Raw genomic sequence first — 27,915 nt, forward strand, 5'->3', positions numbered from 1 at the left:
CCATATAGTCAAAGCTGTGGTTTTCCAGTAGTCATGTACAGATGTGAGTTTGACCATAAAGAAGGCTAAGCACCGAAGAATTGATGCGTTTGAACTGTGGTTCAAAAAAGTTGGAGAAGACTCTTGAGAGTCCCTTGGACAGCAAGGAGATCAAATCAATCCTAAAGGAAATCAGTACTGAATATTCATTGGAAGGACTGATGCTGAAGCTGAAGCTCCAATAGTTTGGCTATCTAATGTGAAGAGCTGACTCATTAGAGAAGACCCTGATGCTGGGAAAGATTGATGGCAGGAGGAGAAGGGGACGACAGAGGATGAGATGATTGGATGGCATCACCAACTCAGTGTACATGAGTTTAGGTAAACTCCGTAAGTTGGTGATGGACAGGGAAGCCTGGCATGCTGCAGTCCATGGGGTTGCAAAGAGTGGGACATGACTGAGCAGATGAACACTAAAAAGAAGGAGAAAGGATCTCAGAAAGTGGCCAAGACTTGAGGAAAATGGATATTAAATATTATCCCTAATACAGAATGAGAGAAACATTGTAAGATTGTCCTATATATGAAGGTCCTTCTGTGGTTGATGGTTGTGAATTGGTAGTGGCAGAGAGTTTCTTCTTCAGTGGCAGTCAGCTTTACATGTATAGGCCCTGGAAGCAGTTTTCATCCAGAATTAGGATTTTATCGAGCGTGACGACCAAAGGACAGAGAGGAAAGGGAGTTTAAGGTATTTTCAAGAGAGTAACTAAAATTATATATCCAGTCCTCTAAGCTGGATGGGAGACAATTTTATTAAGGAAGACATTGATGGGTCTGAAGAAAACTGAGGAACCAATTAACTGAAGGTTCACATGAAGTTGAAGCACAATTGTAGTGGAGTACCTGAGAAAAGCCACAGCCTGTGGCTTCCCTTGTGGCTCAGCTGGCAAAGAATCCACCTACAATGTGGGAGACCTGGGTTGGATCCCTGGGTTGGGAAGATCCCCTGGAGAAGGGAATGGCTACCCACTCCAGTATTCTGGCTTGGAGAATTCCATGGATTGTATAGTCCATGGGGTCGCAAAGAGTCGGACACGACTGAGCATCTTTCACTTCACCTGAGAAAAATCCGTAGAAGAATAGATGTTGTGTTCAGAGAATGGGATGTTTGAATTAGAGACTTTATATGTGGAATAATCTAGGGCATGCTCATAGTACTGGGAGACTGCAGCCAATTGAGGTGAGACAGTTAAAAATGAAGAAGCCTAGAAATGTGAGAGTACTGTTAATTCTCTCAGTAGTCCTTTAAGAAAAATTCTCTTATCCTGAATTTACAGATGAGGGAACTGAAGTTTAGAAACTGTGTTAAATGGCATGTTGCCATTTAACATGTTGCCAGAGAAAAACCAGTACTTAAATCCATCTTTGTCTGACAGTGGGCCATTTTTTAAAATTACTCAATTACCTGGGTGCAATATGCAGTGTAGAAACAATAAACTGTTGTTTTTTGTTTGGTAGGTTTTTTTGGCTGCACCATGCAGCATGTGGGATCTTAGTTCCCTGGCTAGGGATCAAACCCATGCCCCCTGCATTGGAAGCAGAGAGCCTTAACCACTGGACCACCAGGGAAGTCCCATTAAATAGTTATTGATAATTTGTTTTTGATTGACTTAAAGAGATGAATATATTTAGGTTAACACATGAGAATTACATGAGGAGGACTCAAATTCCATAAGGACAATTACCTTAAAAATTGAGATATTTAGAAAAGAAAGAAATTTTTACTCCTATTCATTTATTCCAAAATGAGTTATTGAAAGAAATTTAATACTATTATTATTGAAGACCTGCTTTATGCTAGGCATTGTCCTAGGCACTAGGGCTACCAAAGATGAATTTTGTTTCGTCTGTGTAACTGAGAAACTCAGTAGGTGCTCCATATCTGGAGAAGTGTAAGCCCAGTATTACAGCATGGAAAATGGACTAGGTTAGAACTACAGGTATAGAATCTTTCAAGGAAAAAAAAATAGTTTCTTACAATCCATCCTAGCTATGCTGAATTAAAATTACTGGAGGTTGAATCTAGGAATTTATATTATTTTAAAGTTTTCTTAGTGATTCTGATGAACTACCTGGTTTTAGAAATAGTAGACTAGATAACTAGATAACTTCTTAAAGTCCTTTGACCTTATTTCTTATTCCATTTCTGATAGTTAAGATTGTAATAAAATGTAGCCATAAAAATTATTTTAATAATTTATTTTTTATATAATTTAGGTAATTCACAAGGAGAATCAGTTTCCAGCAAAGTGGAAACAAATCAGACAAGGAATTCTTTGTCTCCAGAACCAGCCCACTTGCTTTCCTCACTTTCTTCATTTCAGCCAAAAATATTCACACACCTGCAGGTAAGTATCCAATGTAATACCAAATTTGAGGCCCTTATCTTTCTTCCTCAATCTCCCTTCTTTTCTTTGGGATTTTCCAGAATTGTTATGGAATTATGAACATGATCAATGATGTTTTCATCATTAAGTTTCTGACTTTTTTGTGTCTTGATTTAAGATGATAATTTAAACAATATGTTTTGGAAAAGTTTGAATTGACTGTGCACACAAGAAAATTGAGTAGTGCTGTTTTCCTTTGGTTCTTGTTTCTGTCCTCACTTAATATTTGTTAGTAAGTATACTCTTAGCTTTTATTCTAAGTTTGGGTCAAAAGAATAATACATTCAAAGCAAAAAACATACACAGTAAATTCAAACATTTGATATAACTCTTTTTTGGTTCAAAAGGGTTTGCAGTTACAACCAAGATTCACTTCTGATGGATCACCAGCTCTAATATCAGTAAATAACCACCCCTCCTCCAGTCCTTCAAGACTTCTGGATTCAGTAGGAAGTGCTGTAATGAATAATAATTCTCTACTGCTTGGTCAGACTCATTGCCTTCAATCAGATACACCTCTAACCCCAAACAGTAGTATTTCTTCTACCATGAGTAACCTTCCTGGACCAGATCAAAATCTGGTTGCAGTGGATCAGCTGGTAGAAGTTGAAGATGTTGAAGATACAGAGACTCTCGAAGGAAATGTTCATCGGATTCTGTTGGGAAATGTGCAGACCATACCAATACAGATTATAGACAGCCCGCCAGTTCTTAGTAAGTTAAAATCATCTTATGATTTTTTTTTAACCTTTATGGACTATCATCAGTATTACACTACAGAAAAAAAACTATTGTTTTTTACTCAGTGGGTATATAATATATAAAAAAGTACAACCAGAAGAAGAAGGAAAGAAATTTTGTGAGCACGAGTTTAATAACTTGTAAACTTAAGTTTTTTTTCTTTATCAAAATTATTCATTCCCTAACTACCTAGTTTTACATGGAAAATCTGTGGTGATGTGAAATCAGTAAGGTCATTTTTGTATACATGATCAAAAATTAGAAAAACTAAAAACTATTCAGTGTAAAGGTTATCATAGAAAAATTGCAATACACAAAAATGTGGTAAAGTTTGCAGATGTAAAGGTTAAAAGGATGTTGAGTTGTAAACTTACATGTTGAGTTTTATGGAAATTGAAAGGGAATTAGGAAGACTTGAGGACTTAGGTTTAATCAAGACTTTGTTACCTTCACTTTGGGTTGAACCCAGTCAACATAGTAATAAACTGTGAATTCCTACCTGATGTATGCCACAAATTGTTCTGGATTGGGCATTTTTGTGCAAAGAGATTTGCAGTTTGCTTTGAAGAACAAAATGTCTTCTTAGAAATTATCCTTAGAACATATATTTTCCCTCCATGTATGAGATAGTTCCTTCCAGAAAAGAATCATTGTCTTTTAAATTTATTACTTTTAAGAAAATTTATCCAGAGGGCTGTGGCAGTTGTCTCTAAAGTGAAGTGAAGTCGCTCAGTCGTGTCTGACTTTTTGCGACCCCATGGACTGTAGCCCAACAGGCTCCTCCGTCCATGGGATTTTCCAGGCAAGAGAACTGGAGTGGGTTACCATTGCCTTCTCCAGAGGATCTTCCCTACCCAGGGATCGAACCCAGGTCTCCTGCATTGTAGGCAGACGCTTTACTGTCTGAGCCACCAGGGAAGTATAGTTGTCTCTAGGAAATTTAGTGGAAGAGAGGGACAAGGAATATACATGAAGTGATCTTCACAACTGCTCCATGAAATAGCCAGCAATGTTCCCATTCTGCAGATGGGGAGGCCAAGCTCTGGGGGTTTACATAATTGCCTTAAAATCACATGAAGGAAGTGACAGGACATTTGAAGCCAGATCTGTCTGCCTCCAAAGCATCCTCCCATTCCAAGATGCTTCCTCCCTCTGTTGTGCCAGGGTATTTCTGGGAGCTCTAATTTAAATTGCCTTAAAAGAGACCCTCTTTGGATCTGAACTTGCATGATGTATCGAGTTAGATCATGATCTGAGAGACTGTGTCACCTAAATATGAATTCTCAGGATTACTCAAATCTATCCTATATTGGTTTTCTTGATATGGCATAAGCTAAACTCTAACCCATATGTGACAATCATTAGGTGTGTTCAGTGCACTTCTGACCAAGTAGAATCCCCTTAACTTTGGTTCCCTGTAGCAACTGAAAAACTGATATTTTCCTGAGAATTGATAGAGAAAAAAAAAAACTGATAGATTTCTGAGAAAGAGAAAGATTTTATCGTAGGTATCCTAGGTGCCAGATGTCAGTAGTGTTGCTGGTTTGCTGCATTTACATTAATTTGCTCATAAGTACTTTGAAATCAGAATGGTTGTATATTCTGAAATATTTCAGATAAGCAACACATAGCTGTGCAGCTAAGTCAGAGGTATCATTTAAGATGTGGCATATTTTTTTATGAAGTGCTTATATAGTACAGTTTCTTTATGGAGAGAACATTTTTTTAAAATATATGAACATGTATAAAACCATATGAATGGTAACACATCAGTGATTTATGTTTGTAAAAAAGAAAAAAACAAACATTTTCAAATAATGAGAGGCTTCCTGACTTTTGGGCACACAAGTATTTAACGACAGTTAAATTTAACTATGAGATATTCCTCATAATTTTGTCAAATTATGGACTGCTTTTTGGTCAGAGTATCTTTCGAAGAGAATAGCTTTGCAGTTTTCTTGGTTTCTTTTTTTTCATCCTGAAGGAATTTAGTGGGAATGACCATTAAGATGTCAGAAGCACTGAGTTCTCAAATACACCAATTGATTTTCTAAATTACTTGATTCTTTTAGCAAAATACTGTTTTTGTGCTTTGCTTCTAAATTCATATAATTCTTAAGATTCCAGTATTATAAATTATATTAACCATTAGGGTTTTTCTTTTATGTTTGGTTTTAAAGTTGAAGAAAATTCAGAAGGTACCATTTCTGTGAACCAAGTTAAGCAAGAACCCAAAGAACCAGCATTGTCTGTGGAAGCAAAACCAAATTTGGACTGTAAGAAATTATCTGCTACATAAATTATTGAAGCTTTTCAGAATTTACAACTCTGGTGACTTCTGATGTCATAGAAAAAGAAGGTGAATGTTATCAAAGCACAACGTGATAAGTGGACTGAAGACTGGGTCAATGAGCAGCTTTAATTCAAAACTGACATTTGTTGCTAACTCCCTATTTTTACCTTAAGAGATATTTTACTCTTATTTTATATAATTCTTACACTTTTTGATTATCTGATAAGGCCAGTATTTCAGAAGATCATCTGAACTTATCCACAGTGATATACTCTGAACACAAATAGTTATCTAATTCAGCCTTTGAAAATACCTAATTTTGGTTCTTAAAAAAGAACATCAAAAACAGTATGTGAGTATATATGTGTGTGTGTGATGATTTTTTTAAGTTTTAAAAGAACTTACTCCCTCTTTAAAGTTATGAAGAAAAATTTTAAATTAACAGACAAGAGAATATCTGAAGTCTGTCTCATTTGGAAAGAAAAACAACAGATTTTGCATCATAATATTAAGCTCAACATTCACATCTGTGAAAACTATGTAGTTGCATTTTAACTTCTTCCATAACTAGAAACAAGTAGTATGCCAGTGGTCATCTAGTAGAAATTTACTGTGTCATGATTAAGTACTGAGAATTTTAACTTGAGTCAAATAAGCAAGAGAAATAAATGCCTTTTGCATGGATTTATACAGTGTAGTTAAAAATACTACTTATGGGTTGAAAAATGTAGAAATGGAGAGAATTCAGAAAGAGTAATAGAATTCCCTGGTGTTTATAGATAATCAGGGGAACTTTTTGATATCAGCAGAAGATGTTTTTTTCCTATTTTGTATTAAAGAATCAGCTCTGGTTAGAAAAGAATTTGAGTAGTACTTATTTTTCTGTGCCAGAGTTCTTAATAAATTGATGGTATTTGAAAGATGGTAATCTTTCAAGGTAAAGATTTATAGTTTAAAATTTAGTTCCTATTTAAAACTTTAAGACAACTAGTGTGTTATATTTGCTTGTTGAATAAGCATATTTACTTCAAATACTGAATAAGTACTAATCAGTATATTCATTATAAGCTTCTCTTTTCTGGAAGGTTGGTAACTTAGAAATGTCAATTACAGCTATCAAGAAATCAACCTAAAAGCCTTCCCCCCCCCCAGAGACCTTTTGTGGGTATATGTAAATTTTCATTTAAAAAATAATAATGATTTCCAAGGGATATTAGTGTTTAATATTCAAAGCATGCAGCATATGAAATTTAACTTTAGTACTTTATATGAATATGAGTCTTTTTGGCTTTTCTAAGCCCAGTCTCACATTCTTAATTCACTTTAGTTGTTTCAGGTACACAACATGTATCTAAATATAAAGCACTGAACATCAGAAGTAGATAGAATTCTAAAATTCCTTGCTCTTTATATTTAAACCCTATTTAACATAAAATTTATTATTTATACCTCTATTTAATGCAAAGTTAATATTCAGTTACATACATGAGTTTTTTTCATGATTTTTTAAAATAAGAATTGCTTTTCTTTTTCCTAAGAATCGAAAATACTTGATGTCAGCATTTATAGAGGCAGGCTGCCAAATCTATGTTGTGTGTGCATGTGTGTGAAGTCAATGCTAAGCTGAACACAACTCTTAGTTACCTCAAACCCAGATTTTTCTTAGTTTGTGTGTGCTTAACAGGTATAAGTCCAAATTAATTTATAGTTTAATATTGCATTGTGGGTAATATTGTTTTCATTTTTTATTTCTAGTTATTATGGAAACTTTTTTCAGTATTTCAAATAATAGATCTTTACTTCTCATTGATGACAATAGATAATTATAGTTTCTTGAGCTATATTCCTTCAGAGACATTCCTTGCTTTTTGATGTTGAGTTGTTAAGGAGAAATGCTTGTTAAGATACAGACTCTAGTCAGTTACCTAGGAGGATGAGAGATGGTAGAGGATCCAGACTTTGGCACCTGAAAAAGAACAAAACATAGTTTAAAAACATTTCTCACTTCATTCTATGTGACTGTCTCTTCCGACATTTTTTTCATGAGAACAGAAAGTTGCAGTACATCCTCTCCACAAACAAAAAGAGAAAGAAAAACAAGAGCGTGAAGGTTTAAATCCCTAATTGTATACTCTTTTGGTTTTTAGGTAGGAACTGGAACTATCAATATTTTCATGTAAGTATTTTAATGAGTAGCTCTTTAAAAATGCTTTCTAAATTAGTTTTTAAAGATTCATTTGTCCTCTAAGTGCATGTTCAGTTACAGTATATCAGTATTGTATTTTAATGGTGCTTAGCATTGCTTTTTAAAAAGTATGTTTACATATTTTCAATATTCAGTTAATTTTTTAATGCACAGGGCATTAAATACAGCACATAGAGTTTTCAGTATCTGTATTTGGCATTCTCCTTACAGCTCTACAGCAAAGTTTGACATATGTTCTTTTGTGTCATGTATTACAAGGTGTAATATCTGTAGTAGAAAGTTGGGTGTTCAAAATAAGCAGTCAGAATTCATTGTTACAGCTAAGCTTGTTTCTTCATTGTGGTTATCATGTTCCAAGCCTCTGAGTCAACATTATATATACTACAGTGAATTATAGGTAAACACAGCCATGGTGGGTCTTTCCCTCAATTTTCTGTGTAAGTGGTTAACATACTTAAAAAGCTTTTATGTCTTATACAAGGTAAATGTTTCCTAAAAGTCACAAAAGTAATAGAAAATAGACTTAATGATACGGTCCTGCATTAGAGTTTCTTATCTTGAGGCCTAGCCGTTTGTGTTCCATCTTTATATCCTGTCAAAATACATACTTAATCATGTGAATATGAGAAAGATGCAGTTTAATTTTTGTACCAGGTTTTTTAAAAAGTTTAAAATGTGTGTATATGTGTGTGTGTGTGTGTGTATATAATAACTTAATGTTTAGTGTCCTTGTTATAATGTGATTTTTTTCATTAAAAAATCTTGTGTTATTTTTTTCTTACACTTGTTAGTTTTCTTTTTATACATTTCCTGGGTATAGTGGTAATTTTGTTCATCTTGGAGATGCTAAATAAACACATTAATACCTGAAAATATTGGCTAGAGATTTATGTTCAATTTGGAACCTGAACATTTTAAAGCATAACTACCAGTAATTCCTGTTATCATTATGTTAGGGGATATATATGTATTTAGTGCTCTCACCTTAGCCAACTATCAGCATTTTAAAACAATGCATGTAATAAGGTATAAATAGTTCCCCCCCCCATATTTTTGGCATTATAACATCTTCAAGTACAATTTTATATTTTTGGAGTAATAATAAGAATATGTGATTTAAAAGGGAGGGATCATTACTTTTTTTCCCTCTTGGCTTTTTTTCTTTCTTTCATTTTTTCCCCTTTATTCCACTCTGCCTGTTTTTCAGGATCATAGAGTATCTTACTCTCTCCAGGGAGGGACTGCATTGACTCTTCCCAATCAACTGATTAGGCTTTAGACATCTTAAATAATGTACTATTTTTATCTAAATATCTGTGATTCTACTCAGTTAACTTAGTGGTGATGACAAAGCCTAGTATACTTTTGCCACATATAGGTTAGTTATATTCTGTAATATAAGTATATTATAAATGTTCATTGCTGACTGAATTTTTAAAACTTAAGGAATAAAATCAGAATTTTTTAAAAAAATCACATTTGTTACTGGAAAATTGATTTCTGAGAAAAATAAACTATGATTAGTATGGAAAATGTTTGAGAATGCAGTATAGGTATAAGTGCAGGGGAGATGTTGCTTAATAGTGCAAACTTGCAACTAATAGTTATATAAGTCCTGGAGATCTGATGTACTTACTGCATGGTGACTATAGTCAACAATACTGTATATCAGAGTTGCTCAGAGTAGATCTTAATTATTCTCACTACAAAAAAGAAATAATAATTAGTAGACATAGTAGAAGTGTTAGCTAAAGCTATAGTGGTAATCATATTGCAATATATAAATTATCAGATTAACACATTATACTCCTTAAATGCTATATGTCAGATATATCTCAATTAAAAAAAGAATTTTAAAACCAAAGGACAGAGTGGGAGTCAGATACCAACAGTTTTTATTTTTTAACTATCTCTGTTGAAGTGGGCAATTGACATATAATAAACTGCACACATTTAAAGTGTACAGTTAGGTAAGTTTTGATGTATATATATACATCTATGAAACCATCACCACAGTCAAGATAAGGAACATATCTATCACTCCAAAAAGATTTTTAGTGCCCCTTGGTAATCCATTCCCACTTCTTCCTGCCTCTACTCCTACCTGCCCCACGCCATCCCCAAACAATTACTATACTGCTTTCTGTCACTAGAGATCAATTTATTACATCTACAAGTTTATAAAAATGAAATCATATAGTATGAGCCTTTTTAAAATCTTGACTTTTGTCACTCAGAATGGTTATTCTAAGGTTCATCTGTGTCACAGATATATGAATAGTTCATTCCTTTTTAACGCTGAGTAGTATTCCATTGTGTAAATATGCCATAAATTGTTTATCCATCCAGCTGTTGATGGACATTTAGATTGTTTACAGTTCTTGGCTATTACAAATAAAGCTGCTATGAACATTTGTGTAAGTCTTTGAATGGATGTTGTGTAAGTCTTTGTATGGACTTATGCTTTCATTTCTTTGGGTTAACTATCTATAGGAGTGGAATGGCCGGGTCATGTGGTAGGTATAAATTTAACTTTAAGAAACTCTCAAGTGATTTTCCAAAGTGATTGTACCATTTTACATTCCAGTTTGCAGTGTATGAGAGTTCCAGGTGCTGTATATTGTAGGCAACACTTGGTATGGACAGGCTTTTACATTTTATGCATTGTTAATAGGTGTGTAGTAGTAGCTCATTATCGTTTTAATTTTCATTTCTCTAGTGACTAATACTGTTGAGCATCTTTTCATGTTTCATTTGCCATCTGCATTTCTTCTTTCAGTGTCTGAATCGTTCATCTGTTTTTAAATTGAATTGTTGTTTTCTTATAGAGGTTTAAAAAGTGTATCCTAGATACAAGTCCATTACTAGAAACATGATTTAATATGTATTTTCACCTGATGTATAGTTTATGATTTTATTCTCAGACTCTTTTGAAGGGCAGAAGTTCTTAATTTTGATATCTGATTTATCTTTTTTTTTCTTTAAGGATTATATTTTCATGTTGTATCTAAGAGATCTTTGCCTAACCCAAGTTTAGATTTTCTTCTATGTTTTCTTCTGAAAATTTTATAACTTTGGGTTTAAATTTAGATCCGTGATTCATTTTCAATTAATTTCTGTATACAAGTACAGGGCATAGAGTGACTCTTTTGAACATTTGAGTATTGATTTGTTCCAGCATCAGTTTTTTGAAAGAATTATACTTTCCCCATTGAATAGAATTTATCCCTTTGATAAAAATCCATTTTCTCTCTCTCTACATATGTATACATATATATATATATACATGTCAGTTTCTAGACTCTCTGTTCCCTTCCATTGATCTGTTGTCTATCTCCTATCTCAGTGGTCTCAACTGGGGCAATTTTGTCTCTAGGGAACATTTGGCAAAGTTTGGAGACAACTTAGTTGTCAAAACAAGGGAGATACCACTGGTTTCTGGTAGATAGAAGTAAGTCAGAGATGTTGCTCAGCTTCATACAGTGCATAGGACAGATTCCACAACAAAAATTGTCAGGCCTAAAATGTGAATAGTACCAAGACTGAACAACTCTGGTCTGTTTTGACACCCAGTACCACACTGTCTTGATTACTGTACCTTTATAATAAGTCTTGGAAGTCAGATAGTGTAAATCCTTGAGGCTTATTCTTCTTTTTCAATTTTGTTTTGGCTGTTTGGTTTTTCATGTGAATTTTAGAGTCACCTTGTCAATTTCTTAATAAACAAGCAAACAAACAAAAAACCTGATAGAATTTTGATTGGAATTAAGTAGAATATACAGCTGAATTTGGGAGTAATTGAAATCTTAATATTAACTCTTAATTTTTCTCCACAATGTATTAGAGTTTTCAGTGTAGAAATTTAACGTATCTTTTGTCAGATTTATCACTAAGACTTTATTTTTAATTTCGGTATCTGATTTTTGCAGTAGTATGCAGATATACAGTTGATTTTTTTTATAAGGACTTTATATATCTTGCAACCTTATTAAACTCATGTGTTTTAATAATTTTTTGGTAGAATCTGTCAGATTTTCTACATAGACAATCATGTTGTTTTATATCTTCCTTTCCAATCTGGATGACTTTTATTTCTTTTTCTCAACTATTACACTGGCTAGAACCTGAAGTACAATTGTGATTGTAAGTGACTGGAGTGGTTGTACTTACTTTGTTTCTTATCTTTCACCATTAACTCTAATACCATAATTTTTGCATAAGTCCTTTATCAAATTGAGTGAGATTCTTTCTGTTCTGAGCTTCCTGAGAGTTTTTATTGAGAATGGATATTTGATTATATCAAGTGCTTTTTCTGGAATTACTGAGATGATTATTTGGTTTTCTTACCTTTGTTGTATGTTTGCTTTTACTGGAGAGCTTTCTCATTCATAATTTTCTTATTTCTAGTTGTGGCCTTTTCCACCTAGAGAAGTTTCTTTAGCATTTGTTTTAAAGCTGGTTTGGTGGTGCTGAATTCTCTTAGCTTGTCTGTAAAACTTTTGATTTTTCTGTCAAATCTGAATGAGTCATGCTGGGCAGAGTATTCTTGATTGTGGGTTTTAACGTTTCATCACTTTAAACATATTGTGCCACTTCTTTCTGGCCAGCAGAGTGTTTGCTGAAAAATCAGCTGATAACCTTATAGCAATTCCCTTATATTGTATTTGTTACTTTCCCCTTGTTGCTTTTAATATTCTCTCTTTGTCTTTAATTTTCATTAATTTGATGTGTTCCTCCTTAGCTTTATCCTATATGGGAATCTCTGTGCTTCCTGGACTTGGGCTACTCTTTCCTTTCCCATGTTAGGGAACTTTTCAGCTATTATATCTTCAAATATTTTCTCAGGCCCTTTCTCTTTTCTCCTGTTCGGACCTCTATAATGTGAATATTGATGTGCTCAACACTATCCTAGAGGCCTCTTAAACTGTCCTTATTTCTTTTTATTCTTTGTTCTGTTCTCTGGCAGTGATTTCCATCATTCTGTCTTCCAGCTCACTTATCTGTCCTTCTGTCTCATTTATTCTGCTACTGAGTCCTTCTAGTGTGCTTTTCATTTCAGTTATTGTATTTGTTCAGCAGTTTATTTGTTTTTTTAAATCTTTTATCTTGTATTATATTTCCTGTGTCTTCTTGGTGTGCCTCTATTCTTTTTCTGATATCTTGAATCTCTTTACTCTCATTACTCTGAATTCTTTTTCAAGTGGATTTTCTATCTCCACTTCACTTAGTTATTCTTGTAGTGTTTTATATTGTTCCTTCTTCTGAAACATATTCCGCCTCTGCCTCATTTTGTCTGACTTCCTATGTTTGTGGTCCACAGGCTGCAGGACTGTACTTTTTCTTGTTCCTGATGTCTGCCCCTGGTGGGTGAGGCTGGTCCAAGAGACTTGAGCAGGCTTTCTGGTAGGAGGTACTGATCCCTGCCCCCTGATGGGTGGAGCTGGGCCTTGTCTCTCTGGTGGGCAGGGCCATGACAAGGGATATGTTTAGAAGAAGCTGTGGATCTAAAATAATTTTGATTGATCTAAAGTAATTTCCAAGAACTGCACGTTTGGATAGCAACTGCCTTTGAGGGTAGGGTTTTCAATCCTCACTGTGTGACTGTGCCAGTCATAATGATTCAACTTTGTGTGTACCGTCACTGGCAGAGGTAGGTGCCCTGTAGGATACCAAAAGGAATGATTAAAAGTTTCCCTCAAGGAAAATAAGTGTCTATTACATGAGATATTTAACTTTATACAATATAGAAAATGGTAAATTTGATAGTAGGAATTGTTGTTCAGGAGCTAAGTTGTGTCTAATTCTTTGCAACCCCATGGACTGAAGCACACCAGGCTTCGCTGTCCACCATCTCCCAGAGCTTGCTGAAACTCATGTCCATTGATTTGGTGATGCCATCCAGCCATCTCATCCTCTTCGTCCCCTTCTCCTCCTCCCTTCAATCTTTCCCAGCATCAGGGTCTTTTCCAGTGAGTTGGCTCTTTGCATCAGGTGGCCAAAGTATTGGAGCTTTAGCTTCAGCATCAGTCCTTCCAGTGAATCTTCAGGGTTGATTTCCTTTAGGATTGACTGATTTGATCTCCTTGCTGTCCAAAGGACTTTCCAGAGTCTTCTCCAACACCACAGTTCAGAAGCATCAATTCTTCAACACTCAGCCTTCTTTGTGGTCCAACTCTCACATCTGTACATGACTACTGGAAAAACCATAGCTTTGACTATATGGACCATGTTGGCAAAGTGATGTCTCTGCTTTTTAATACTCTATCTAGGTTTGTCATAGCTTTTCTTCCAAGAAGCAAGTGACTTTTAATTTCATGGCTGCAGTCACCATCTGCAGTGAAGAAAATAAAATCTTTGTCACTGCTTCCATATTTTTCCCCATCTTTGCCATGAAGTGATGGGACTGAATGCCATGATCTTAGTTTTTTGAATGTTGAGTTTTAAACTAGATTTCTCATTCTCTTCTTTCACCTTCATCAAGAGGCTCTTTAGTTCCTCTTTGCTTTCAGCCATTAGGGTGGTATCATCTGCATATCTGAGATTGTTGACCATTCTCCTGGCAGTCTTGATTCCAGCTTGTGATTCATCTAGCCTGTAATTTTGCATGTTGTACTCTGAATACAAGTTAAATAAGCAGGGTGACAAAATACAGCCTTGATGTACTCCTTTCCCAAGTTTGAGCCAGTCTGTTGTTCTGTGTCCAGTTCTGTTGCTTCTTGACCTGCATACGTTTCTCAGGAGGCAGGTAAGGTGGTCTGGTATTTATTCCCATCTCTTTAAGAATTTTCCACAGTTTATTGTGATTCACATAGTCAAAGGCTTTAGTGTAGTCAGTGAAGCAGAAGTAGATGTTTTTCTGGATAATAGGAATACAGATAAAATTACATACAATAATTCAGAGGAAAAAGACATTACTTACAAGGAACAGAACTGACATTTTAATGAGCACTACACATTGTGAAAGTGAAAGTCGCTCAGTCGTGTCCGACTCTGCGACCCCATGGACTATACCGTCCATGGAATTCTCCAGGCCAGAATACTGGAGTGGGTAGCCTTTCCCTTCTCCAGGGGATGTTCCCAACCCAGGGATCGAACCCAGGTCTCCCACACTGCAGGCAGATTCTTTACCAGCTGAGCCACAAGGGAAGCCCAAGGATCCTGGAGTGGGTAGCCTATCCCTTCTCCAGGGGATATTCCTGACCCAGGAATCGAACTGGGGTCTCCTACATTGCAGGGGGATTCTTTACCAACTGAGCTATGTACTTATGCTTTATTTATTTATGTATGTATTTTTTTAGTTAAAGCACTTGGCATTTTGCCTGGGATAAAGTAAGTGGCTTCTTATTATTAGAGCTTCGACTTGTGGTTAATAGCATGTGCTAGGATTTGAATCCTACTTCCTCTTTACTAGCTGGACAAATTACTGAGACTTTAAGTTTTTCATTTTTTTAATCTGAGGGAGTAGTAGTCATAGCTACCTAACTGAATTGTTATGAGGATTTAGTGAGTTAACCCATGTTAAGATCTTAAACAGAATCTGATACATGCTGCTCAATATATGTTAATTTTTATAATTAATTTTATTAATGAGCTTTAAAATGCTGAAATGTAAGCATTATCCTTACTTTCAAGATAGTGTATCTGTTAGGGAGCACCTTTGGCTACTCACAACAGAGACATCATTATGGTGGCTTAGTCAAAGAGTTTGGTTTTATTTTTCTTATGAAACCAAGTCCAAAGGCAGTCTAACCAGACTGACCAGAGGTGGTTGCTCCACCTCCAGCAATGATCAACATTAAGACAGGAAGAACTGTCTTAAGACCTAGTGTGAAGAGCTGACTCATTGGAAAAGACCCTGATGCTGGGAAAGTGGAGAAGGCAATGGCACCCCACTCCAGTACTCTTGCCTGGGAAACCCCATGGACGGAGGAGCCTGGTAGGCTGCAGCCCATGGGGTCGCGAAGAGTTGGACACGACTGAGCGACTTCACTTTCACTTTTCACTTTCATGCACTGGAGGAGGAAATGGCAATCTACTCCAGTATTCTTGCCTGGAGAATCCCAGGGATGGAGGAGCCTTGTGGGCTGCCGTCTATGGGGTTGCACAGAGTCGGACATGACTGACGCGACTTAGCAGCAGCAGCAGCAGCTGGGAAAGATTGAAGGCAGGAGGAGAAGGGGATGACAGAGGATGAAATGGTTAGATGGCATCACCGACTTGATGGACATGAGTTGAGCAAGCTTCGGGAGTTGATGATGGACAGGGAAGCCTGGTGTGCTGCAGTCCATGGGGTCGCAAAGAGTTGGACACAACTGAGCGACTGAACTGAACTAAAGACGGGAAGAATGGAATAGGAGAAGGTCTGAGTGAATGAGCCAAAGATCATTATCAGAAGGAAAAGCAACTTCCACTTTCAACTTGTTGGTTAAAACCATTGTATGATTACCCTTGTTACAAAGGATTCTAGGAAATACATCTCTTTTTAAAGGGCATGTTACCACCCCAAGAAAAATTGTGGTTTTGTAAGAGAGAAAGAATTCATTGAGTATCATTTAAGCGACTAATAGTGTCTCCCACAAATTGGAGAACTGAAATTCAGAATTCAGTAGTTTGCTTGAGGTTGTTACATAACTATTAGGTGATAAAGCTCTTATTGGTACCAAAGTCTGACCAATACCATTCCACATTAGTTTTGCTACACAGTCCAGAAAAGCAAGTGATCTTTTCAGGGTAGGATTTTTAGGCTGGATCTTTCATGACAGGCTATGGACATGAGATTAAATTGCAGATGTATTGAATTCAAGGAGCAAGTAGAAGGAATTATATAGCCCATTTGGGGGGTGGTTGTAGGTTCATTGTGGTGAGAACTTTAGGATTCAGGGAATTTAAGAAGCTGGGGAAATACAAGGTTTGAAAGGTAAGAGACAGGTTAAATAATAGCAATTCTACAGGGCTAGGCTAAGATTTTACATTTTGCTTAGTGTATGTTTAGAAGTCTCATTCAAATAATCTATTAAAATAGCCTGTTGAATCAAAATGCTCTCCTAAAATCTGAGTGAAAAACTAAGCATCACAGATTTTTGAAAATAGATATGGTGATCCAATGGAGGTGGTAGGCTAATTTATTGGGTACTGTAATATAAATAAAATTGTATAACATTTTTCTGGCCATGACTATTATATCTGTAATTGCTTTTAGAAACTCTTGTGTTTTTTATACTTATGTTCTATAAGAACATCCTAAAATCTTAAAGATGGACATTCATTCACTTAAGAAAACAGATTGCCTGCCTTTTGGGAGTTTATATTCCAGTAGAGGGTGATACACAGTAAATAATAAACAATATATGTCTATTATATGTACTTATATGTATTATATATGTGTATAAAGTACTTCTATGTTAGGTTGATAAATAATATGGAATGAAAATGGAGCAGAGAAAGGGTTCAGTGTGGAGAGAATTTCAGTAAGCAAATTTTTAAAAAGAGGACGATTGTTAGTCAGGCAGATGGTATGAAGAATAATGCAGTTAAGAGGGAACTGCAAGATTGAGAAGTGCTTGATCTGCTTGAAGAAGCACGGGTACCTCATCTATGGATGGATGATGACCAGACAGACTACTTGCGTAAAGATGCTAGTGGGTGGGTACAAGTGAAAATCTGTGGGAATTCTGTTATTACTTCAGTTTTCTCAGTGAAATAAGAAGCAAGACCCTTAGCTGAGCGTGGAGATTGGTGCAGGGGTGGAGGGGGGTCGTGTGTTAGGGAGTTGAGGAGAAAAGCTAATAAAAGAGTAAACTAGTAAAGAATATTAATAGTCCTACTTGATTAAAGATTCATTTGAGGTCATGTCCATAAATGGAGAATCATATTAGTCAGCGTGTTTGTGTTTTTCTCCACTCAAGGGCAACAGTGACTTGAGTATTATTGAGAAGCAGACAATGTGTTACCTGCTGATGGTAGGAACAATGAACTAAATCTAATCCTAATCCTACAGGGATTCAGTATAGTGGCAAGCAAACATTTAATCAACCAATTGTAAAATTACGTGATAAGTACTATCAGTTCTAACAAAGGAAGAACCATTTTAAATCAAAGAAGTTCCAGGCTGTTGAACAATTCAGGTTGTGTAGGGAATTGCAGACCATTAGACCAAAAATGCAGAAGATTGTGAAAGACTCACTTCTAAACTCTTGCCTCCCTTTGTCCAATCAAAAAATATTATGTAATAAAAATTTTGCCTATTTCCATTCAGATCCCCTGTTTTGAAACTCGTCTTAAACCAGATCCCCAAAGCTCATAAAGATTGTACCTCTGACTTCCCTGTGAAGACTGCTAAGACTATCAAAATAGTATTCTCCCTTACTGCAGTAAGCAAAAAACTCAGTTTTGCTTTATCAACAGGTAATTTTGGAAGTATTTTAAAGGAGCCAATATTTGACTGTTTTGGAGGTCCCATCAAAATCTGACCAATTTGGAAACAGCGTGTTTTTCTGAGGCCCTTTGAGCCTCCTGCACAGGGTCTTTCAATGACAATGGTGAGGTAAGTTCATATTGGGTTTGAACTCTGATTTCTTTTTTTTTTTTTAAATCAAACACTACAAATGTAAATGCTAAGTTTAGTTTGTTAAGTCTGAGAGTAATATCTAACAATAAGAAACTCTTTAAAAATCCATTGATTGATCAGCTTGAAAAAGTCTTATTTTGGGTAGAAATCTGCATTACTACTGTCAACACTACTGTTTGTCCTTGTCATTTCTTCATTGTGTATCTAAAAGTGGAAATTCATAAGGATGAAGATGAGCAGAAGTTTTGTATATTCAGGTTTCTCTTCAGACTAGCATCCCTTGGAAAAATTGTCTCAGGTCACTTACGAAAATCTTATCAGAACTTTACTTATTATTGTTTTATTTTGTCCATTGGAAATCTAGTTCTTGTTGTAGAGGAGGGGTCCCAAGATACAAAGTACATAAAATTTGACTTACTGTTGCCAGTTTATCTTTAGTCTACTTCTGCACTCACTCTCTGCTGAACTCCTGCATCTTATCTGTATTTGTACTAAAATCAAAATGTGTAATCTTAACTTTCTAAATGATAGAAGGATTATTTAGAATTTTAATGGTTACTTTGGGGGAACTTTTGATATGAACAAAATTGTTCCTTTTGGGAGGCACTTTGAAGCAAAAAAGCAGCATCATACGAAATATACAGCCATCTACATTTTAAGGCAGGAGGAAACTTCCAGAATATATTCCAGGGATTATGAAATCGCCTCCTTAAAAGATTCCTTGGCAAAGGCAAGGGGAAAATGAAAAAAAAGGAAAACCATATTTTCTAGATCCTTTCAAATCATAATTTGAATATAATGTCTTTTATTCTTCTACTTTCCTCATTCTATGTTCCTCCATTTCCCTCTGTTCTGTCTCATCTTCTTTTTCTTCTTCCCTTCAAAACACCTCAGAAGGAGGTCTTATTTATCTAAAAGAGAAAGATTACTTTGTTTAATATGAGGTTCCTTCCCTATCATTACTACACAAGTATTAATAAATACTGGCTTTTTAATCATGCAAATCAAATTGTCAAGGGACCTGAATTAATGTTTAAACCAATTATAATGATCCTCTCCCTCTATCTGCCTCTCTGTCCCTCCCTTCCTCCCTTTCCCCCGTGCATGTATGTCAAAATAACTTTTGTTGAATCTAAAGTTTCCCATCTCTTTAATTAAGTAAAGATAATTAGTCTTTTAATGTTAATTTTGTATTTGACTAAAGCTCCCTCTCATTTTTCCATTTTGTTCCTCCTCTCCTTTTCCCTCCCTAGGGAAACATTAAAGATTAATTGGTGAAAATGATTATTCTGTCATCATGTGCTCAGTCTGGCAATATCTAATGAAGAATTTCTAAAATGGAAAGAAAAATAATGAAACTGTTTTTGTTCCTTTAAAATTGCTTTTAAGAGACACTTCTAGTTAAAACTATAAGAGAAAGAAGTCTTGTTTCCAAGATGAAGGGCTCTGAAACAGGATTTAAAGAGTTTTTGTAATTTTATTTATGAATATGCTGCTGCTGCTGCTGCTAAGTCACTTCAGTTGTGTCCAACTCTGTGTGACCCCATAGACGGCTGCCCACCAGGCACCCCCGTTACTGGGATTCTCCAGGCAAGAACACTGGAGTGGGTTGCCATTTGCTTCTCTGATGCATGAAAGTGAAAAGTGAAAGTGAAGTCGCTCAGTCGTGTCTGACTCTTAGCAACCCCATGGACTGCAGCCTACCATGCTCCTCCGTCCATGGGATTTTCCAGTCAAGAGCACTGGAGTGGGTTGCCATTGCCTTCTCCGTTATGAATATGAACACTATATAAAAGTGAAAGTGTTAGTTGCTCAGTTGTATCTGACTGTTTGTGACCCCATGACTATAAACCACCAGGGCTATAGCCCTACTCTGCCCATGGAATTCTCCAGGCAAGAATACTGGAGTGGGTAGCCATTCCCTTCTCTAGTAGATTTTCCCAACTCAAGGATGAACCCCAGTCTCCTCTATTGTAGGTAGATTGTTTACCATTTGAGCCACCAGGGAAGGCCTGAAATTTATATACTTATATAAAAATTTTTCATACAATATTTCTGATAAATAGATGAGTCATTAGATAAATTAGAGTGAATTAGTCATACTGGTGTAAAGGACTGAAAAACCATTATCTCTTCCCGACTTTAATATATGAAATTACTGCCAATACAATATTCTAGATTATACAAGAAGATTGAACATCTCATGATTTAAACTTCCTATATTTTTGCATTGGTTTTATGGGCCAAATGAGGTAGCATTATAATTTTTATTTCTATGGATTGTTTAACATTACAAAAATTTAGAACCATTATTAACTAGGTAAAATTATAACAGTAGGTATCTTTAAAAGGTTTATTATGATATTTCTATAATATGAAAATTCTTAAGAACTTTATATTTTACTAAAATTGTAATTTCTAGATCCTTGAAGTGAAAGTTGCTCAGTCATATCTGACTCTTTGCAACCCCATGGACTGTAGCCTACCAGGCTCCTCTGTCATAGAATTCTCAAGGCCAAAATACTGGAGTGGGTAGCCGTTCCCTTTTCCAGGGGATCTTCCCAACTCAAGGACTGAACCCAGATCTCCCACACTGCAGGTGGATTCTTTACCATCTGAGCCACCAGAGAAGCCCCAGGAATACTGGTGTGGGTAGCCTGTTCCTTCTCCAGAGGATCTTCCTGGCCCAGGAATCAAACCGGGGTCTCCTGCATTGCAGGTGGATTCTTTCACCAGCTGAGCTACTGGGAATATCCTTAGGTAACTTAAAATAGGTTAGACAGATACTAAACTGTGTTATTTGATACATAATCTTTGAATACCTAGACAAAATCTAAAAAAGAGAACATTGGCCACTAAATAGTTTTATCTTACTCTTGTTATTGTATATTTTAAAATAGATATAGATCAATAAGATGTGAAAATGCCTTTGGATTTTATTATATACATAGCATCCTTAAAATTTATAAATATAAAATGGTAAGCATGCTCATTGGAAAAATACAGTTCCTGTTGTTCTGTCTTTTAGTTGTCTGGGGAGGGGAAAAAGTTGGACATCTAGGTTATTGCAGCAGTTAAGACTGTATTCAGTATTAATACAAAGAGTTATGAATATGTATGCAAAATAATTTATGTAGAGGCAGTCCAAGCACGGGTTGGAAAAGAATTTCTAGACACAGAGTATTGCAGAAAGCAGTGAGTTTATTAAGAACAAAGAGCAGAGATAAAATGAGCACTGTGAGCACAGAGGGCTGACAACTCCTGACAGGCCAGGGAGAGTTGACAGTTTTTATGAGTTAATAATCAATTTTTATAACCTCAAGACAAAATTCCTGCTGGAAGGTTGGCGTTAGGTGATTGGTTTGGGCAGTATAGGGTGTTTATTGGAGTGGGCATCTTTGTCTAATTGCGAGTAGGTAGCTTGTTAGTAGGAGAAGGCAATGGCAACCCACTCCAGTGCTCTTGCCTGGAGAATCCCATGGACGGAGGAGCCTGGTAGGCTTCAGTCCATGGGGTCGCAAAGTCGGACACGACTGAGCGGCTTCACTTTCACTTTTCACTTTCATGCATTGGAGAAGGAAATGGCAACCCACTCCAGTGTTCTTGCCTGGAGAATCCCAGGGACGGCAGAGCCTGGTGGGCTGCCGTCTGTGGGGTCGCACAGAGTCGGACACGACTGAAGCGACTTAGCAGCAGCAGCAGCAGCAGCTTGTTAGTAATGCTCATGAGCTTTTGGCAACAGTTACAAAGGGGCAGTCAACTTCCAAGGTTGCCTTGAATCTGGGCTCTGCTTCTGTGGCCTTGGTGCAAGGCCTTGCACCTGTGACCTTGGGGGCAGGATTCAACAATTTATATGATTTGTTTCTTCAAGAAATTGCTGCAGTTAAGTTGGTAAGTTCATAGAGTGCTGAAATGGCCTTCTGAAAGCAGAGCTATGCATTAACTGAGAGGCAACATTCTGAAAGTTTGAGTGCCATCCTTGGTGATACAGTATATGCATTACATCAAAGACCTCTGGATAGTGCTGTGTTCAAACAGGAAGAATGCATGAGCCTAGTAACAAAGGGGCAGAGGCAGGAGTGGCCACATTTACCATTATTCCCAATGACACACTGGGAGATTTTGTGTTTTCCACCTCTTCAACTCTGGGCCCTGCAGGATTGTAGTCCTGGTCCCCAAAGGGAGCATACTCTTGCCAGGGGGAACACAAAGTTTTAATAGAACTTACAAGATACGGCTAATGTCAGGACACTTTGGCGTCCTTGTATCCAGGAACCAGCCAGTGAGAAGAGGTATCCACATTCTGTCTGGGATGGTGGATTCTGATCAGCAGGAGGAGTTAGGGCAGGGAGACTATATGTGGAACCCAGATGATCCATTTGGGCACATTTTGGTGCCCCACGCCCTACTGTAAGGGTGAACAGACTCATGCAGCAATCCAGCACGAGGACAGTATGACTGCTAAGACCTTTCAGGAGTTAAGATTTTGAGTCATACCACTTGCAAGCCACCAAGACGTGATAAGGTGATAGCTGAGGGTGAGGGAGAGCATATCAGTTGTGACCCCAAAGATCTACTGTGGTGTCAGGGGCCCTGTCTGAGTTTACCCTCAGGAAGACAGGCCTGCAAGAACCACAGAAGACCTGCACCCTGAACCTGTGTGCTGAACCTGTTTAGCACAAGAGGTGAGCCTTGACAGCTATGAAAAGGAGCCACTCAGAGCTCTTGCTTTGGGGTGGAGTAATTGGCCAACTGCCCCAACTGCTATGTTCTGGATCTAGCATGGTGTTGTGTAGAAACTATGCGGCTCACAGGCTACTCCCAGCCACTGACTGAGCATGGCAAAGGTAATGAAGCAGGCCCATTTCTGTGAGAAGGGCTCTGTGATGGGTAACTTTGGCTTAGGTCTGCAGACTCCACCCAATATCTCTCAAGTTCTTGCATTGAAAAACACCTTAAACTAGACTCCCCTGCCAAACTAAATGTCTCACCATTGTTTTTCCCCGTAAGGGACACTGTTCAGATTGTCAAGGTAGTATTTCTTACATCAGTAAGCAGGAAACTTAGTTTTGCTTTATCAGCTTATTATTTTGGTCATATTTTTAGAGAGAGAGCTGTCGGGAGCCGCGATAGGCATTACTGACAAAATGGAGGTACGGCCCCAACCCCCTCTCCTCATCCCGCAGGCACGGTCCCGGGATGGAGTTAGGTCTTGTGATTCTGACTTGTCCTTTCCTTCCTCTGGTCGAGTTGGTTGGAAAGAATGTTATAATCCATAAAGTTAACTATTGACATTTGTTCAAGGATCTTTACAAAGAATGCTCCAGGATGAGCACATAGGCTGCAGCCTGAGACTATGGGAAACATTGTTATCTGAAACCTGCCTGTAAGGGGAATGTTTATGGCAAAAGAAGTTTGCTGAGTTTAGGGGTTAGGAATAATTAAGAATAGTTAGAAGCTAAAGGTTTAAGGTATGTTGTAGTGTTGGCATATTTTACTATAGCTTATGGAAACTAGGTATTTTAGAGATACTAATAGCCAAAAGCCTGTTTAGGAGATGATGAGCTTAAGTTACTAGGGGATAGCAGGATTTAAAGAGATAAGAAATAAACTGAGGAATGTAATATACAGCTGAGAGAGAAACTTGAGTTACAATGTTATCACAAGGACACTTAAGAGGGAACTCTGAAGGACAACAATGATTTATGGAGACAGTAAATATGGGTGAGGGGAAACTGAAGATGTCATACCTCTGACCTAATGCTTTTGTAAAAGTATAAAAGAAAACCTGATGCTTAAAATAAACATGCAGCCCAGTGCTTTGAGCGAGAGACTGCATCATTTTCTCCACCGAGATGCAGTCCAAATGAGTGAGAGGCTGCATCATTCGACGACCCCGTTCATCCCTTCAGGGCGATTCCCTGGCTGCTGGAGCTGGACTCTGGCAGAGAGCATTCAACAGATGAACCTATCACTCAAAAAGCAGAGGGAAGATCTTCACAGGTAGAAGAAACAGTTAAATGCAACAGCCTTGAGGTAGAAAAAAAAAATGTATTAAAGGGTTGAAACAAATGCCAGCAGGCATAAGCTTAGAGAACAATACAGAAAATGGTTTGAGATGAGGTCAGTCAAGTACAGAAGGCCTTGGAATCCATGGTAATCAGCGGGTCAATTTCATCCTGAGTATCTGTTGGGGCCAGTGTCAGGAAAGCGGGAGAGGCTCCAATTTGAAGCCTGTCCATCTTAAAGACAGGATGTGAACTGGGCCTGAACCCTGCTCAGGAGTGAGGAAACCATTGCTAGTGAAAACCAGGTCTCTTGGAGACTTCCCTCCCTACAGATGACAAACGGAGATTGTAGTTGAGGTCAGGCTGCCTCTGTTAGATTAACCATGGAGACATCCCCCCTTGATGTATAATCATTGTTACCCCGCTCTAACCTTAATTGTTTGTTCTCATAGCACCTACTTGTAAAACTAAATCATATACAACAAAGAGGTTGCTAACATGTAACCAGTCACATAGTGGGGCCGGGGGGCGGGGGGGTGTGTGTATAAAACTGGCCTCTCCGAAACATCAGGGTCCTTGTTGGGAACTGATTCCCTTTAGGAGATTTTTAGTGGAGAGTGATACACCTTGCTTTATATGTTGTAGGAGAGTGTATTATATAGGGACACAAATCTAAGTGGGAATTGCACAGGTGAGAGCTTAGGTGAACTAGAGTGATAGTGATACAGCAAGCAAAGAGAAATGGACAGATTCAGGATATATTTTGGAGAGAAGATCAATAAGACTTGCTGACTGAAGGGCTGTTGGGAAGTGGGTGCGGGGATGGTAAGTGATGAAAGGGGAGAAATGAAGAATGACTCCGGGGTTTTAGCCTTGGGCAACTACAGGTATGGCAGTGATTTTACTGAGTTGAGGGAGACCAATTTGGGTTGAATAGATTCAGAAGAGAAAAGCAAGAGTTGTCTTTGGACTGGTTAGTTTGATTTCCAAGTGGAAATGTTTAGTAGGCACTTAGAAATACAAATCTAGAGGTCAGAATTGGAGATACACATTTTTGTGATTTATCAACATGCAGATGGTATTTAAAAACAGAGGATAAAGAAGAGTTAAAGAAGAGAAGAATGCTCAGGATCTAGCCTGGGAGCCCTCCAACACTTAGATCTGGTAGAACAGGAAAAACAGCTAAGAAATGCAAAGGAACACCAATAATGCTTCACACTGGTCAACTCAGTCCACTCTGGAAGCTGTGAGGGAACTTAGGGGCAGAAAGTACTTCAGATCAGTTGCTAATTGAAGCAATCTCTTCGGTCTCTTAATCAACAAATACTTACCGGTGAATATTATAAACAGTGGTCTCCAAGAGATACTGTAATAGAAAGGAACTCCAACCTAAATGCCTTTTGTGTGTGTGTGTGCTCAGTCATGTCTGACTGTTTGCGACCCCATGGTCTGTGGGCCACCAGACTCCTCTGTACATGGAATTTTCCAGGCAAGAATACTGGAGTGGGTTGCCATTTCCTACTCCAGGGGATCTTCCCCACCCAGGGATCAAACCCACGTTTCCTGCCCCTCCTGCTTTGGCAGCTGTTGTTTAGTCACCCAGTTGTGACAACTCTTATGAGTCCATAGATTGAGGTTTTCCTGGCAAGAATGCTAGAGTGGACTGCCATTTCTTTTCTCCAGGGGATCTTCCCAACCCAGGGATCAAACCCGAGTCTTCTGCATTGCAGGTGGATTCTTTACCACTGAGCCACTGCGAAAGACACTGAGCCTTGTGGCTTATTTTTAAATACTCTATAATAGATTATATTTACATATACCACTCCCCTGTACCTGAGGGGATTCAGATGTCTAGGCTTGATTATAAAAATATTTCAGAAGTTTTTTTCTTTCTAGTCTTTCTGCTTTCTATTCTTTTTTAAAAACTGTTTTAAACTATCATTTTTTGTTCTCTTTTTATACTTTACTCAATTTTACATTTAATAAGTTACTAAACTTGCTTTTATCTAAATTACAATTAAGTGGCAGTATAAATTCTGGCTTTAAATAGACAGCTAAAATTATGTAAATATATTAACTGTCCTAAGAAGATCTTTCCTCTCTTTTCAGGATTGATTAACATTTGAAATACATTGAAATGCTTTGGTATGAAAATTAATAAGAAAATATGGGTATATTTAGACCTTCAAGAAGAATTTAACCAAAGAGTATAGGCAAGAACAAAACAACAAAAAACATTTAGCTTGTAGTAGCTAAGAAACAAGGTGTGACTTTCAGAGTAACAGACTTCTCTATCAGTTGCATAATAGTTTTTTATTTATGAGGTCTTTTTATTTCCATGGAAACACTGAAGTCATTTTAATTTTTAATTAACACTTGAGTTTATAGTTCCAGCGATTTTAACTCAGTAGTTAAGTACAGAAGCTAAAGCTTTACCTATTTCTACTTTAAAAAATGTAAAGAGGAAAAGATGGTTTAAAATGGTCATGCATTTCATTTAGTTACATCTTGTAGCTGTATATTGATTCTTTATTAGTGGCCTGTGGGATTTTAAATTCCCCAATCTGGACCCTCCACAGTGAGAGGCAGTGGACCTAACCACTGGACCATCAAGGAATTCCCCTTGTGTCTAATTTCACCCAAACCTACCCTGCATTTTTATATCCAGTTAATTCTATTTTTGTCTATGTGTGCCTCCTCAGTTGTGTCCGACTCTTGTGACCCCATGGATTGCAGCCAGCCAGGCTCCTCTCTCCATGGAATTTTCCAGTCAGGAATACTGGAGTGGGTTGCCATTTCCTCCTCCAGGTGATCTTCCTGACCCAAGGATCGAACCCATATCTCCTGCGTCTCCTGCATTGGCAGGAGGATTATTTACCACTGAGCCACTTGGGAATCCACATGGAATAGTAGTTGGAGTAGTCAGTTTTTATAATGGTAGTAATACTACTAAATGTGCTGATGCAGGAGACATGGGTTCATACCTGGGCTGGGAAGATTCCCTGGAGAAAGGAAATGGAAACCCACTCCAGTATTCTTGCCTGGAAAATTCCAAGGACAGAGGAGCCTGGCAGGCTGAAGTCCGTGGGGTGGCAAAGAGTCAAGACAGGACTGAGCACACATGCACTACTGTTACATTCAGTATAAAAATTTGCTCTAGACTCTGATTTTCTAAATTAATCTTACCTTTACACTGTTATATTTGATGAATACCTTATAGTAGTAGTAGTAACAGTAGTAGTTAAAGTGTTAGTCACTCAGAGTTGGACAGAACTGAAGCAACTTAGCATACAGGAATGTATGCCTGAGATATGTAGGATTTATTATTTACCTTATTTCTAAATATTTTCACAAGTTGTTTAACTTCACAAAATTTCTGTGGTAGAATTAAGTCTGAGTATATTTTTCTATTTTGTAGCTAAGGACACAAAATTGTAGGGAATAACTGATTTTTTTTTTGTACTACTTGTGAAATCATTTGGAACTGAAATTATATATGATCATCTGAAAGTAGTCTTGTGAAACTTAGCTGAGTAATTCTAAAATTTGAGATTAAATAAGCCCCAACCATTATATCTTGGGATTCTTAAATTTCCTTACTTGTCCTAGCTTTGCAGTAATTCTGCTCACAATTCAGGACTGAAAGCACTGATTTTAAAGAGAAAATGAGCAGA

At 37.2% G+C, this 27,915-nt stretch overlaps 1 protein-coding gene and 2 long non-coding RNA genes across 53 annotated transcripts in view; 1 reads left to right on the forward strand and 2 right to left on the reverse strand.

Annotated features, from left to right (window-relative positions):
- The window catches only part of CARF (calcium responsive transcription factor), a 66,612-nt gene extending 47,098 nt beyond the window's left edge, over positions 1-19,514 (forward strand). For 18 of the 50 annotated variants that reach the window (XM_081581953.1, XM_081581954.1, XM_081581964.1 and 15 more), the window contains 3 exons: positions 2,257-2,387; positions 2,774-3,140; positions 5,348-6,595. In XM_081581953.1, coding sequence (XP_081438079.1) covers positions 2,257-2,387; positions 2,774-3,140; positions 5,348-5,466 — 617 coding nt within the window. In that variant the 3' untranslated portion in view covers positions 5,467-6,595. Of the gene's footprint in view, positions 1-2,256; positions 2,388-2,773; positions 3,141-5,347; positions 6,596-7,607; positions 8,540-18,037; positions 18,664-19,486 lie in introns of those variants that run through there. The other 32 variants (XR_014080019.1, XR_014080034.1, XR_014080035.1 and 29 more) reach the window with 12 other exon arrangements.
- Positions 2,652-27,915, reverse strand: part of LOC145542666 (uncharacterized) — a 33,504-nt gene continuing 8,240 nt past the window's right edge. For both annotated transcript variants that reach the window (XR_014080055.1, XR_014080056.1), the window contains 4 exons: positions 12,014-14,522; positions 9,303-9,369; positions 7,386-7,426; positions 2,652-3,082 (listed from right to left, as the gene is read on the reverse strand). This is a non-coding gene — a long non-coding RNA (uncharacterized LOC145542666). The remainder of the gene's footprint in view (positions 3,083-7,385; positions 7,427-9,302; positions 9,370-12,013; positions 14,523-27,915) is intronic.
- LOC145542670 (uncharacterized) lies at positions 21,417-25,826 on the reverse strand. Its single transcript, XR_014080059.1, has 2 exons — positions 21,908-25,826; positions 21,417-21,766 (listed from the first exon to the last, which is right to left on the reverse strand). It is a non-coding gene; the product is annotated as an uncharacterized LOC145542670 (long non-coding RNA).

Source organism: Giraffa tippelskirchi, chromosome 3 (assembly GCF_054371585.1).
Source record: "Giraffa tippelskirchi isolate mGirTip1 chromosome 3, T2T-mGirTip1v1.2.pri, whole genome shotgun sequence".
NCBI classification, from domain to species: Eukaryota; Metazoa; Chordata; class Mammalia; order Artiodactyla; family Giraffidae; genus Giraffa; species Giraffa tippelskirchi.